At 28.9% G+C, this 15,590-nt stretch overlaps 1 protein-coding gene across 1 annotated transcript; it reads right to left on the bottom strand.

Moving 5' to 3' along the window:
- Positions 1 to 8,071: 8,071 nt before the first annotated feature.
- Positions 8,072 to 15,146, bottom strand: LOC119683473 (uncharacterized protein DDB_G0271670-like). The gene is made up of 2 exons (XM_038097156.1): positions 14,443 to 15,146; positions 8,072 to 8,197 (listed from the first exon to the last, which is right to left on the bottom strand). The coding sequence occupies exons 1-2, from the start codon at positions 15,001 to 15,003 to the stop codon at positions 8,072 to 8,074; spliced, it is 687 nt and encodes a 228-aa protein (XP_037953084.1). The 5' UTR covers positions 15,004 to 15,146.
- Positions 15,147 to 15,590: the final 444 nt, after the last annotated feature.

Genomic DNA, 15,590 nt, shown 5'->3' with positions numbered 1-15,590 from the left:
TATTTTTTAAATATTGTAACAATATAAAAATTAACTAAGTCATTCTTCCATACAACATATTGCATAATATTAAGTAATAAAAACAATAAATTTTAAATAATATTAATATTTTTTTATTTACCAATTTTTCTTTATTGTATCACTTTAACTTAAAGCTTAACAATAAGTTTCAGAATCTTTAAAACTAATAACATCACATTACACATTTTTTATATATACATACTACAATGAATTATAAAATGTAAATTATTTTAAGGGGCCTTTGCATAAGGAACCAGGACTTAATTTCCAGATATCACGGCGTAGTTGAATTAAATAGGATCATCTTTAGGAAAGTAGAATGGCTATCATTCCGTTTCAGTCTAGAGGAATTTATCATATTAGCAACAGGTCTAACCAGCGGATTCACGTGGTTTTAGAGATTTGAAAATTCTCACGAACTCGACTTTAACCATTGGATTTTTCAAATCGAAATATGTGTTTACATTTCTGATATACATTTCTGATATCCGATACTATTATTAATATGAAACAATATATTTACCATTAAAGGCTTTTATAAACAGTTAAATTAAAAAAACTAAGGCTATATACTTTTTACTATATTTTATTTGTATTTTTATAATTATTTCTTATACAAATTTCATCAAGTTTATTTGAATTCTTTTTCAGGGCGAAATATAGTAATGGGCTTAAAAACCTTTAATAAAAAAAATCCAAACAATTTTGAATATTGTAGAGATATTACTATAGGTAAGGCTAGGTTATGTTCTAAACGAAACGTGTGACCTATTGGTCTGTTGAGTTGTCATAGTGCTTTTGTGTAAAATGTTCCACATTCAAGTGATTTGATTTTTTAGTGGACTTCTCTATGACACATATTTGATTAATTTATGTGATTTTAACCAATTTATTTTATTTGACAGTTTTGTGAGACTTCCAATATTAGTTTCTGATATATCTTTATAACATAATTAAAAAAAATTGTAATACACTAAACTTAAAATCAGTTACTAGCAAATACAGCTTCTGCCTGGTGCTGCCAAACTATGTCACAAAAATGGAATAAACAATTCAAAAAAGGCGGAGAAAGCGTCGAAGACAAAATAAAACGCCTTAGATGACCATCAACATTAACTGATGAGTAACCCGTCAAGGAAATCAAAGATTTGGTTCTCAAGCGACACTACAGACTTTCCTGAATCTGTTAATCGTTTATTTGTATCAGTCCAGACCATTTAGAAAGTTTTACTTGGTCGAAAACAACCGACCATTTAAGTCAATAACTTGCAAAACGAGAGATATGACCACGCCAATATAGTCAAGGCAATGTAAAGAGTTTTCTTTCGTTATATTGAAATATTATTGTATGAATTCCTTCCATATTCTGTGGTCTATGTAGTTCGTTTATATATACAGAAGTCAAAGAACAAATAAAAGAATAAAAAATGAAAAACACATTAAAAATTTTGATTGAGAGGTTTCGAAAAGTAGTGAACTATAACAACAAAAATTATTTTTATTGTTAATTTTTTTTTGCCGAGAGTGATGCGTCTTTATGACGAATTTAAAAGTTAGACAGATTCGAATAGCAAAGAAAAGACAAAGACAACAATTTTAGTTAGTTTAACTATAATAAAATTTTTGTCTTTGTCTTTTCTTCACTATTCGAATCCGTCTTTTTTTATATTATTTTAATTAATTGAATTTTTGGTTGACCATACAGCTGCTTCGAGTATTGCCAAATACCCGTCATCAGTAATCTTGAGTTTTAATTTATGCGAGACTATCCACCGAAACGATCCTATTTATGCAACCCAATTCATGGATTGTACATTTGAATAATGGACCATCGCACAAATCTATTGTTGCGCTAGAGGCTTCGACAAAAAAAACGCAACGAAACTGGTATACTAACGACCGTATAACCCCATGAGATTGAGTTTTTCACAAAAGAAACACAACCATCGTACTTAATTGACAGGACCTTATAAGATTTTTTCAAAGCTTAAATTGTCTGGACATAAAAGAAAATTCACAGGAGTTGAAGGCTATGGCTATGTCTAAATAAGCCAACAAAAAATGTTGACTATGCCAAATAGTTGTAGCATTGCACTTCTGCGATAAAATAAATTTTGATTGAGTGCTAATTATTAATATGGTTTTTCTAAAAACTCCAGATACTTTAGTATACTATATATAGAATCAATCAAATAATAAGTAATCTCTATAGTAGAATATATCAAATGAAAAACCTCTATTGTTTGGTTTTGAAAGTATTGACATTAATTTAACTAAAACTATGCTAATTATTTATGTCATTATTTTTTAAAAGTGTGAAAATGGTAAAAGATTAGTATATACCGTTTTGTTACAAATTGTATTGAACTTCTAAATTTAAAATAAATAAATTCACAAACATACACAAATTTGAAATCGTTTTAGTTTGCTCTCAGCCCAGCAGATAAATCATCATCACCATTTGCTTGAAATAACTTGTCTTGATAAATTATTGCTTGGTTCAATAAACTTGAACTGATGTGACTTCGCTGCAATAAATTCCAGAATGGCAAAAAGAAACAAGAAAGGATATCCAAGCTAAGTTCAGCATTCCAACATTGAAATTAACATTTTTAAATATGTGGTATATTATGTAGAAATGTGTAAAAATCAACTTTTTATTTGCAAAAATGAGTAAAAAATAAGAACCATTTATTGACCTACCACAAGAATTTAGAGATTAACTGCGTCTAAGTTGAATAGCATAAAATTGCGAGCATAAAACAAAAATACGAAAAACATGCCTCAGAGTTCCATGACCTCAGCGACGCAAACCATCGTACATTAGTCAACGACCGACAACCGACAACCGAAAATGGTAGTCACACTCCGGGAACTGAACTTTAACGATTGTGATGACGCTCTCTGTCCATAAAACAACAATCAAAACAACAGTGACGGGAACACAAAGTTGTTCTTAATGCCTCCTTCTTTCCCCTCTGAAGAATTACTAAATTTCGGAATTTTGATAAACTATAACGAAGTTCTCCAACTGCGTGAATTGACATTAGCTGGTGTTAGCATTTCGTTTACTTACGAAATGTGGAAATATAATTTTATTTATAAATAACCGATATTTGTTTATCAGAAAAAATAATATAAAACGTAATATACGAGTGTAATCGTTCTTGATCAAATAAATTAGTGAATTTATGCAATCTTTTTTTGCAATAAAAAAATAAAATTTTTTTAATTTTTAATAAACAAAGAATAAAGAATAACGTTAGAATCAAAATATACATTTTTTTTTAAGTTTTACTCTTCCATTGCTATAAAAACTAGAAAGCAGATGCCAAAAATAAGTTTATAATTTAGAAATTTGCTAGGTTTTTTGGCAATAAATTTCTCCATTTTTAAAACTAATCCCCGAAACCTTATACGCCACGCCAACGCTTTAATTTCACTACATACATATTTTCTATTAAAAATATATAGTGGTATAAGAGATAATCAGAAAGTTCTTATCAGTTCTAAGATCTCAGCCTTATCATTTAGAAGTTTTTTAGACACAACCTCTCAACAATGGCTAGAATCCTAACTGGAACTTCACAACAAAGTCCACTACTGTAAGAGATCCCACAGAAATCTCTTTACAACTACAAAGCTACAAAGAAACTACAAAGAAAATAAAAATAAATCTATTTATGTCACATTCATCATTGGGGAGAAGAGGCAATTGCACGTCAATCAAATTAAACAATACTCGTATAAAAACTATGCAATCAAGTGGTGCAAAAACCAATATAGATCGATTCTTCAATCGGTGTTCAATATATAAGACGTACACCCCTAAAAGTTCGTTTCCATAAAGTCAAGACGTTGAAAATTCGTACCATTGAAAAAGCCATATTCGGGACCTACGATATTCATTGGTACGGTCTCAAAATCTAATACCGGAATTAGTTAAGAGATTTTAAGACAACTAAGGGGTTTGACGTTCCTTGCTAGGTATGGAACGTTTAAGGGTTTAAAATATAATTTTAAAACTAATGAAGCAAGGCCGACACGCAAGCTGTTAGGAGTTAGCGGAGGTACTAAACATGAACGATATGACACTCTAAAGTCATTGAAAAAAAAACAGATAACGCAGGGATCCCTATTGTTTAGGAAGCACATAAAGTAACGTAAAGTAATTCGCTTGATTGAATTACTATCAGTGAAACGCCACTAAAACGCAACGAAATTGAACCTTTTTTGATGCGAATTATTACGGGCGATCAAAATGGATTGAATGCGAGCATATTTATAGCAAGTTGATAATGTTCAACGGCTGATAATCTTCCACAAAGGATTACAAAACTATCTTACCATCAATAAGGTATTGTTATATGTTTGTTGGGATTGAAATGGAATTGTCTATTAATAATTGAAATATTAATTTGTTTCTTTACTGTTTATAATTCGAACACTTGAATGAAACAATCAAAGAACAACGATCACAAATGGCCAACAGAAAGGGATTCATATTTTCTCATGACAATGCCAGTCCACACACATCTTTGATGACTCGAAACAAATTGGTCGAACTTGGTTGAAAAGTTTTGATGCATCCACTCTATAGTCCGCACCTTACAGTATCTGACTACCATTTGTTTCGGTCACAACAAAACTGTCGTTATGGTAAAAAGTTGGCAACTATTAAGAGAAGGAGAATCGAAAAACCGCTGATACACCATATAAATTTTACACCGATGGAATAATAAAACTAAACGAAATATGGTGAAAGGTCATAAATAATAATGACTAATATTTACTTTATCAAAATTGTTTTCCAATAAGGGATATATTTCTTCAGAAATGTACCAAAAAACGGTGAATAGCTTTTATATCACCCAATATAAGTAATCATAAAAGTTGTTAAGTTAGTATATTAAGAGAAATCAGCAACTATCAGACGTATGATATAAGAGTATTCATTTTATATATAACCGATTCTTTATATTATAACTGTTGTCTTCACGTGGATATTTAATTTATAACCGCAACTCTCGAGAGAAAGTTTCACAATTTTATACGTTGTTTGGCCTAATATCGAAAAATCCAAAAATAATAATAATAAGAATATATATGCACAAAGTCTTATATATATTTATGGTATATTACACTTTCCATCTCATACCAAGCCACTTGTGTGTTTGCCGATATGCACAGGTCTTTTAGCAAAATTTTTCTTCAGAAGGAATGGAATGAAAATGCAGGCGATAAAATTCCTTTTAATTTTTTATGTATAAAAAAATTTAATTTGTATGAAAGTTTTTAAATGAATGAAATGAAAATTAGATTTTTAAATCAATAAAGTAAAAAATTCAAGCAACACTCAATTTTTCCATTTTCCTTTTTCAATTAAACTTAAATGAAAAATGAAGTTCGCAAAATATAATAAAAGTCCTTGTAAGTGCGTGACTTGTTAAATATAAAATTTCCAGTGTAATTTCACGTTTTCAAATGATTTTGATTGTTTGTTAGATTAAATGTGGATTCTAATGCAAGACCTTAGCGAATGCTCCTCCAAAGTTTTCAGTCGAAGAGAACCACTATAATGAAGCAAATAAATGAATTAAATAAAAAAGATGCAATAAACTCCTTTTGCTCTGCAACCCTAAAAGGAATAACATAACAACAACATAAAAACTATCATAAAAGTGTTTTCATACTTGCACTCGAGTTGGTTTGTTGGTCTGGTTAGGTTAGGAAAACAAAGAAGCTTTGTGTCTACGAAATGTCTGAGCACTAAAAACCCCATCCTCAGAGCAACTGCAACATTAAGAACACTGACGACAATGGTCGTTCGGATTTACTCAAATGCTCAAATGCGGTGCTGCTCGGTTCTTTGTGTCTGGCGGATAAATTTACAAGTTGCTGGCTGAGGGAAATTAATTTAAAGTAAGTTTTTCGTTTGCTATGCGGAAGAAATTGATCTGCTGTCTCCAACTCCCTGGCGCACATATTAATTTACATATTATGCGAATTAATATTTCCATTTACGGCTCATGCAATTGGCACATTAATATTAATTAATTTATTAACTGTTGCATTTATTGGGCACGTAAATAAATTTATGCAATTCAACTTTTTGTCTGGTTTTGTTAATGCATTTATGAAATAAATATGAAATAAACAGCTTCAAATAAAAGGCGTGGTTGGAAATGCTAATATTTATTTTAAACTTCAGATAAATTGCAATAATATAGTATATTTCAGAATATGTCAGGTGAATTGTATAAAAAAAATTTAATAATTGTTGAATTTAATTCAGAAATTAAAAATACATGATAGAGTTATTTCAATTTTTAGAATATATTATTAACTGAAAGTTTTCTATAAGCATAAGAATGGGATATCAATCCTATAATATATATAATATAATATATAATATAATATATAATATAATATATAATATATATAATAAACCATAATCTAAGAATCGACTAAGTAAAAAAGTATATCAAGCACAGAGCCCTAAAATTATTCAAAAAAGTTGATACGTTGCTCAACCCCGCTCTAATCTCTAACAAACCTTAAGTCCACTTCAGGACGCACAGGAAGATATGCTGATCTACGGTCTGTCATCAGTTAGAAAATAAATAAATGATAATGATTCTAGTATAGTTAAAGTTTAGTGTGGGGCAGGGATAAGCCCTCCAGCCACAATAGAGTAAAAGTGCGCAATAGCACTAACTGAAATTACAACAACAACAACAACATATATATATAATATAATATAAAATATTAATAAAAGAATATAGACTAGATAGTTATAGATAGTTACAATAATTACAGATTAATTATAAGATAATATAGGATATCTATCCTTCATTTAATTATTCTGTCTTGTTTAAGAAAATACGTTGTTCATATTTTTATTGCCATAAGAAACGCCATTTATTTTATGTTATAGTAAATAAGGTCAGAGATTACTGTGGTAGCCAGTTCATTTCTCCAACTGACACAACAGTTCATTGTGATACCTCTACTTAAGACGATTTAGTGAATTGTGGAAATTTCTGAACACTTTTAACAGAGAGCTAAAGACATAATTAGCTAATATTATACTAACTTCATGTGTATAAAGTTATCATACATTAAACTATTATAAGTTTACATTTGTGATTTAAGTGTAATCTTATATCTTAATGTATTCGAAGAGTAATGTTATTGTGAACCTGATACAGGTTATTATGAATCTGTAACCTGATACTTCACAAAATGAAATTATTTCTCTATAACAAAACTAAAAATGGGAAGGACCCACTATGACTCAAAAGATTTGGAATTTAGAAATCACATGCGGAGATACCACAAAATGAAATTCTTGTTCTTTAGCAAAACTAAAAAAGAAGAGGACTCACTATGACAAAAGATTTGGAATTTAAAAATCGTATGTGAAGTTATTGCAAACTAAAACAACTACAATTAATTAATGCTTAATTAAGCACTTGTAAATTAAATGCCCGCCTATACTGCTGCGAAAACGAAGAAAAAATCTATTTGAAAGAGCATTTAATTGCTAAATGTCCAGCTATATTCTGGAATTGAGAATTGGTGAATGGAAAGCAGTAAATAATAGAAAATTAATATTAAGGAATGCAAATTAACACTATAGTCTGTTTAAAAAAAACACGAATAACAACAAATTTAAGGAGTGGAGCTGACCACTAGATTTTTTGTAACAATCGGGTGGACATATCCGGGTAGCCATAATATTGGCAGTTTTGGGATATGTCCACCCGACTGTTAAAAAAAATCTTGTTAATGAACATTAGCTCGTATTAAATTTCTTATCAATTAAGTTCACATTACACATTAAACTTTGTTAATTTATTCTCTATAGAGCGAAATAATTTCTATTATTTTTAAAAAAAAGAGTTTGAAAATTAATTCCACTTTTTTCTATAAAGCATTTAAACTTCATAAACTGACTATTAATTTATTTAATTGTACGTATATTCTTTAAAATATATATTTTATACTCATATACATTAATTAAGTTCGTGTACATATTGAATATATATTAACTTACTTGTGCACATCTGCATAAAGATACCACATCCAGGTATGAAAATATACGTAAAAGGATTTCTTTTGGCAGTTTTTTAATGAGTTCATCATCAGGATCTGCGGAACTGAGGAATGTGTTCTATAATGGAATAAAAAATAAATATTATATTAAATATTTTGAATATTATATTTTTTATAACATGCGATATTATAAATTTGTAAACTTCTACATATACATCTATTACATAAATAATTATGTCAAACTGTATCTCAAGAAATATTTTAAAAATTTATAGCACATATTTTAAGTAAATTAAAGGTTCTAGACTGCATATCTTTGTTCTAGAGAAGTTCGTAAAGCTTGCCTATATTGTTACAGTGAAACAGAGAAAAACGAAAATATTTTTCGGATTCCATATTACGTTCAAAAATGTTTTAAAGAGCAATGAAATTTTGGTATGATTAGCAGCGAACTGATGGTTGAATATTTTCCGGATATCAGTCCCTAGAATTATTAACAGGAAAAAAAGAATTTAAAGAAATTTTGCCCAAACCAGAATTTATTTGTTATAGGATCAAGAAAACAATATATACAGTGCATATATTGTTTTCGGTTTCCACAATAGTTCTGATTTTTAATTAGTCGCGAATACCGAGCGGACACTGTAGATATCTCTAAAAAATTTTACTTAAGAAGTTATGAAAAGTCAATTATTGGTGAGTTGAACTAGTCCTGTCACTAAACAAATATCATAGATATACTGACGGAACTAAGTTTATGTAGAAAATGCTGGAAGACAGAAACTTTGGAAAATTTATATGCATATATCTCATCTAAAAACGTCTAAAAACCCATAATTTGGAGAGTTGAATGACGTTGAACTTTAAGCAATCCTGAAATTCGATTAAAGAGCTGACATGCTACAATGTGCTTTCCACAAATTTTTTTTACAATTGTAGCTCTGTGTTCTGTGAAACCTGTGAAACATCTGTGAAACTTAAAATTTTATTTTTAGTTTATGAGGCTAATTAATAATTGCAATTAGCTGCAATAATTTTGTATATATGTAATTAGATTATAAATGCGATATTATTCTAACGTTTACACCTCTACATTATAGACAAAAAAAAAAATTCTTTAAACGATTCATTATAGAGAAGAATAACCAACTTTTGATGGAATTAAAACCCACAATTCAATTTTATAGAGTCAAATAGAATTTGAAGAATATTAAACGGAGTCTTTAGTCGGGTATCAGATTATTGTACATGATCCCTTCATATTGAAGGAATATAATTGAAGGTAGAAATACACTTTTACTTTTTAACAGATAATATATTAAAGACAAAATACAATTAATATTCTCATACCCAATATGAATCAATTGAGAGAGTATTCTCATTCACCCTGATTTCTATGTTGCTGAAGCGTTTAGTTATGTAGTAAAATATGATCATTTCTAAGTATTGGGGATATTACTTAAAATTCATATTAAAAATATATACTTTATGTATAATGAAAGTAAGCTAAGCTAAATCTTTTTAACGTATTTCTGTTCAAGTTCTTTCCAGGATATAATGTCATTATTTTCTACATACTAGGCATTTTATATATAAGTATTACTATACTATAAGAGTACTTAAATTTGATTTGGTATGATAATGTACATTAAAAAATTAATCTTATTTTGAAGCTATTTGAGCCAGTGCACTTGAGTACTTTTACTCGAGATATTTTCAAAACCCCTCTATACGCCTTGACTGGATTATTGTTTATCACTTCATCAGACTAAGCAATAAATGCATACCTCCCCGAGGAGCCTGTAACCATTCTGAGATTTGATAACGCGGTTGGTAAGTCTGTCAGTTTTCGCAAATAATTTCGGGACTCTATCCTTTATGTATTTTTTGATGGGACCAATCTTGAGGACCCTGAGGATGTCATTCGTTCTAATGTACCATGATACTTTGAAAAGTCTTCTCAGAGCCAGGCTTTGTGCAATTTCTAGCTGGCAAATAGTAGTGTTTGAAGCTTTGCTAAACGCTACACAACCATATAGAAGTGACGGACAAATTATTTGGTTATATATATATATATAACCATTATATAATTATATAATATATAGTATATTAGGTATTAGAAATTGAATTTTTTAAGAGCAGATTAAATGAAATATTTATTATTAAGTGCTGCTAAATAGAACTAATAAAATTTTTATTAAATCATAAAAATGATTGGACTATAGACACATGTCTAGATTCAATTAAGATATACAAATAAATTATTTGTATAAATTAAAATGTATAGCAAAACATGTAGTGTAAGAGTATTTAATTTCACTATTTCTACATTTAAAAGCTGGCAGTAATTGCTGAATTGCAGAACCATTTAAAAAATTTAAACTTTTATTTTTAATAATTTTTAATTAAAAAATACAAACAAAGCAATCACATGAGAGTTATTTAACTACACGAGTAGTAATTGATTTTGCTTAATAATATAATAAGGAAAGTTGACACTGATTCGAAAAATTTAATAAACCATTAACTTTTAAAATTCATATCCAATTATTAATAGGAATTTAAAAACCGTAGCGTTGTGTAAAAATATTTTATAAGAAAAATACCACGTTATCAATTTTAACTATAATATATATAGTTAATATATATATATACTTATATATACTTCATTACATAAAATGTGGGCATATGCATTGTAAAGGTTAAATTGAAGCAACTGAAGTTAAACAAAACAAACGTAATAAATTTTATGGCAGTATTACGAAAAAAACTGTAAGAATAAGGCTTAAGGATAAAGAATTATAAACTATAGGATTTGCGATCTAACCCAACCTTTAAACTGGCAGGAACTTGGCAAGATTTTTACATAAAGTCTCACTAAAATGTACAAAGTTTTTTTCGTAGAGAAAATTCGAAAACTATGCGTAGTGACAATCGAACACAAATTCGATTGTCATACAGAATATTGTGCCATAGTCTAGCTACTGCAGACTTACAGTAAAAGATCACCATAATGTTAGTAGAACAACAGTATAAATTAATGATTAAAAATGTTCAATCTCTGCGATGCTCTGCAAAGTCCGAATATACACGACTTCGAACATATTAATCGAAGTTTAATTTTTCGAAAATGTTTGAACTGAGAAAACATCTTTTAACACGAACAACGAGAAACGCTACGAACCCATTGCCGGTATACGGGGAGTGTATTGTAACCTAATTAAATACGTATTACCCCAAATCGTGTTAAAATATTTTCAAGCATCCTGCTGTATTCGTCTCAAATGTAAATGCAAAAGCATTCTAAAAAGTCAAAGTCCTCGAATAGTTACAATAATATTCGAACCACTAGAAGCGTTAAAACCTGGGCCTTAAAACAAAAATGAGTCATAAACCGAAAACCGAAAAATACCAATATTTTTAACAATATTTTTTTAACCGAAAACCGATGTAAACCAAAATTGAACTAAAAAAGTATGGACTTGCTTATTCTTCGGATTATTTTTCAGATGTTAAAACTCTTATGTATAAACACTCAAGAACCGTCTTTATTTATAAATGTTTTGTTTTTAAGTTATTTGTTTTTTTTATGGATTAAATTTGTTAGAAAAGGTCTTATAAAAAAATGTTCACTCAGAACTAAACCAAGAGAAAAATATTAAATTTTTGTCGGAACCCAACCGAAAGCGTTATATTTTTTATTTAATTGAACTAAGAGAGAAGCCGGAATGAAAAATTTTGGTTCGAAGCCCCGATTAAAAGCAATTAAAAATTCCATACACTTGGGTTAATGAAAGTTGAATAATTATTTGTGTTATTTATGTATTATATAAGCACAGTACTAATATAGGTAAAATATAATAATTAAATATGTGTAAAAATATTTATTATAAAAAAGTATATATATATATATATATTAATTAAAAAAAAACAGTTGATTTGCATTAATTAAAGTGTCGCTCTTAACTTTAATTTTACTCGTATTAAAGCTTTAAAAAATGTTGTAATCAAATATATCTTCCATATATCATGGAAGACCTTTGCATTTCCTAGTACTGTGTTTTATTATTAGTGTCGTAAAACTATCGATTCTCCTTTTTTGTAGTTACTTTTGATTACAGAATTTTTAATGAAATATTTAATTTAATGCCACTTGCTGGACAAAAGTAACATTTTGCATATACGAGTATATATATATATATATATATAAATTGTAAATCAATATAGACGATTAAATAGCAACTAAATAAAAGATACGAGGGAGGTTCATTGCAAAAGTTTTATTAGAAAAGTCAATGTTGACATGGGACTAATTTGTATGAATAACTGCGGTGCTAGGGAATCAAAAGAGGAGAGTGTTACGGGCTGTTATACAACGTTAAAATGTATGTGGGTAAATGTATATCTATTACAGAACTTATTAAATTAATTTTGAACCATTGGTGGTAAGTGTTACAATATTCCACCTAATTTAAACTTGATAATATTTAAAAACGTTAGCGCTTCAAAGCAATAAAGTGAGAGTAGTATTATCGGTTTAAATAAATAAGTTACTTCTTATGAAATTTAAAAAGAATGTACGGAGTTTTCATTTAGCCAGCATTTGCAAAAAACCTTGATGAATATCAAAAATTGATTTATATTCGTATTATCTTTATTAATTGCTTAGAGCTTTTCATCTAATTGATATGCCAATCGAAAAAAAAGAGCATCTAAGAAAACAAAATATCATACGATTATTATCTCCAGCCTTGGAGAAATGATAAGCTTTAAGACTTAGAGCATAAAAAGTGGTTTTTTATGTCTACATAATTTGCTCAAGTCGTTCAAAAAGATTTTTTTACATACTTCTACATATGTTTTCGTACAATTTTAAAATCATACAATAAATAATTATTACACCCGATATTCTATTTATTAAGAAATACAGTCGAATCCCGATAATTCGAAATCGCGAGGGAACAACAATTTTTATGAATTAAAGGGGTTTTTGAATTAAAAAATTCACCGTAATGGTTCACAGACATAACGAAAATTGTAGCTTTTAAAAAGGCTTAGAAGAGGGATATATGTAAATGTTGGTAGTATACGGAATCGAAAAGAGCTTGTTCTGAAGAATATAATATAAAATACTGAATATAATATTTAAATGTTTGAATTTTATTTAAATTATTCCTTGATTTTTTTGAGATTATATCTCAGGGTTTAATTTCATCGACAAATCGTAGCACTCTGTTAAGACTCAATTTTTATTTTTAATATGAAGATTCATATGGTTTCTTATGGCAAACTCCTAATATGTTTTTTAGCGCTAAACGAAATCGAAGTATATGTTCTGTGGTCTCATTTTCTTGTTTTGTAAGGTGTTAGTTTAACCTACAGTACCGAATTAGAATTTTTGAAATCATTCTTAAATGGTTTTTAAAAAGTTGCAAACAGTCCTTAAATCTTTTAGGGTGAAAGTCCTTATAACCGATTTTGATTACAATTGTTATAATTTTTTTAAATCCTTTAAAAATATGCTACTCAATCATAATAATCATTTCAATTGAATTCATAATATTAGTAATATAATTTATATATTTAAAACAAAAAAAAATAAATAAATTTAAAATGATGTAAACTTTTAAAATGACTTATGATATAGATACCTAATCTTCTGTAAAATATAAAAGGATTTATACCAGAGCTTTAAACTGTTTCGCACATTACGATGCTTGAGTATGATCAAATTCGAACATTTGGCTCTTGATGATGTTCGAAAACCAAGCAAATTTGCTTGATTTTTCATTTTCTTTACTTTATACCAGAGCTTTTAACTGTTTCGCACATTACGATGCTTGAGTATGATCAAATTCGAACATTTGGCTCTTGATGATGTTCGAAAACCAAGCAAATCTGCTTGATTTTTCATTTTCTTTACTTTATACCAGAGCTTTAAACTGTTTCGCACATTACGATGCTTGAGTATGATCAAATTAGAACATTTGGCTCTTGATGATGTTCGAAAACCAAGCAAATCTGCTTGATTTTTCATTTCCTTTACTTTATACCAGAGCTTTAAACTGTTTCGCATATTACGATGCTTGAGTATGATCAAATTCGAACATTTGGCTCTTGATGAGGTTCGAAAACCAAGTAAATCTGCTGGATTTTTCATTTTTTTTACTTTTATACTAACAGATATAACGCAAAATGTTCGATTATAAAGTGGTATTCGAAAAAATGCTCGAGCATATGTACATGACAATTCGAACAGCTGAAATACTATTTTAAGCACTAATTAATACTTATATTATAAGTTACCAAATTATATATTATATAAATTGTAAATATTAATAAAGTACAATAAAAGATATTTACAGATGCTTCCTCTTCCATAGAATCTTCGTCCATTTTTATGATAGCACTATTGTCTCCAACGCTATCCCTTCCACCGCTGCCAAAAAAGGTACCGTCCAAACTAGCACCGCTAGAGTAAACAGTTTTCAATAAATGTTTAGAACGTTCCACTGTGGCACTTGAAGTGCTACCAGTAGACAATGAAGTTGGTGAAGCTGATGAAGTCGATGAAGAGGTTGTGGAAGCAGAAGTAACTGAACGCCAAATGCTGCCACCAATACCACCAATGCTACTTATAAGCTTTTTATTGTTATTATTGTTGTTATTATTGTTATTTAAGGTCAAACTCAGATTAAGATTTTTCTTTGCATTATTGTTATTTCCGGTTTCATTATTACTTGTGGTAGGATTACAATCATCACAAGCAGCAGAAGGACCGCTTCCGGAACTGCAAAGCAGTTCGGCGCTACCGCTCTCACCTATACTGCTGCTGCTGGCACTTCCAACTACTCCTCCACTGCTTGTGCTACTACTGCTACTGCTGGTAGTATCTAGCAATGTATGTTGATTTCTGATAAACATTTGTGATATTTTTTATTTTATACTTGAAGTGAATTATTTAAGTTCTATTGAGAACCTTTCGTCTTTTCTAATTAATTTGTCTAAATAACGTTTTTATTGCGAATTATTAATTTGAAACTTTTAACAAACATACTAAACACTTAATAAAATATTTTTGAAATATATTTTACAGTTTTTTAATTTTTTGATCTGACAATTGTTTAATTTTATTAAAATTTTTTTTGAATTATACTTAAGATTGAACATTTAGTAATTTTACAATTTATATTTTATTTTGAATAGATTTCAATTTGCGATATCTGCACTGTTCTACATAAGTTTGGTTTGGATTGCTTGAGTGGTGTGGTTCTATATTCCACGGCATCAAATTGAATCAATAAACAAACACGGACCGAACGGCGACGTCTCAATGATAAAACAATATTCGAGTCAAATGGTTTTATTATTTGTTCATATACACACATATATTTTAAAAAGTTTATTTTACTTTGATTAAATTATAATCACTTCTCGTGACAAATTAACAGGCAATCATTTTCTGCTGTGCTCAGAACATTACATTTAAGGTCTGCATCATCAGCTGTTCA

Source organism: Teleopsis dalmanni, chromosome 2 (genome assembly GCF_002237135.1).
Source record: "Teleopsis dalmanni isolate 2A chromosome 2, ASM223713v2, whole genome shotgun sequence".
Taxonomy (NCBI): domain Eukaryota; kingdom Metazoa; phylum Arthropoda; class Insecta; order Diptera; family Diopsidae; genus Teleopsis; species Teleopsis dalmanni.
This window is presented reverse-complemented; position numbering and strand designations above follow the sequence as displayed.

What these genes read in the sequence shown, in the direction of transcription:
- LOC119683473 (XM_038097156.1), bottom strand. Translation starts at nt 15,003, where the DNA reads ATGTTTATCAGAAATCAACATACATTGCTAGATACTACCAGCAGTAGC. An exon ending in CTATGGAAGAGGAAGCATCT is followed by an intron (nt 8,198 to 14,442) that starts GTAAATATCTTT and finishes ATTCCATTATAG; the next exon opens with AACACATTCCTCAGTTCCGC.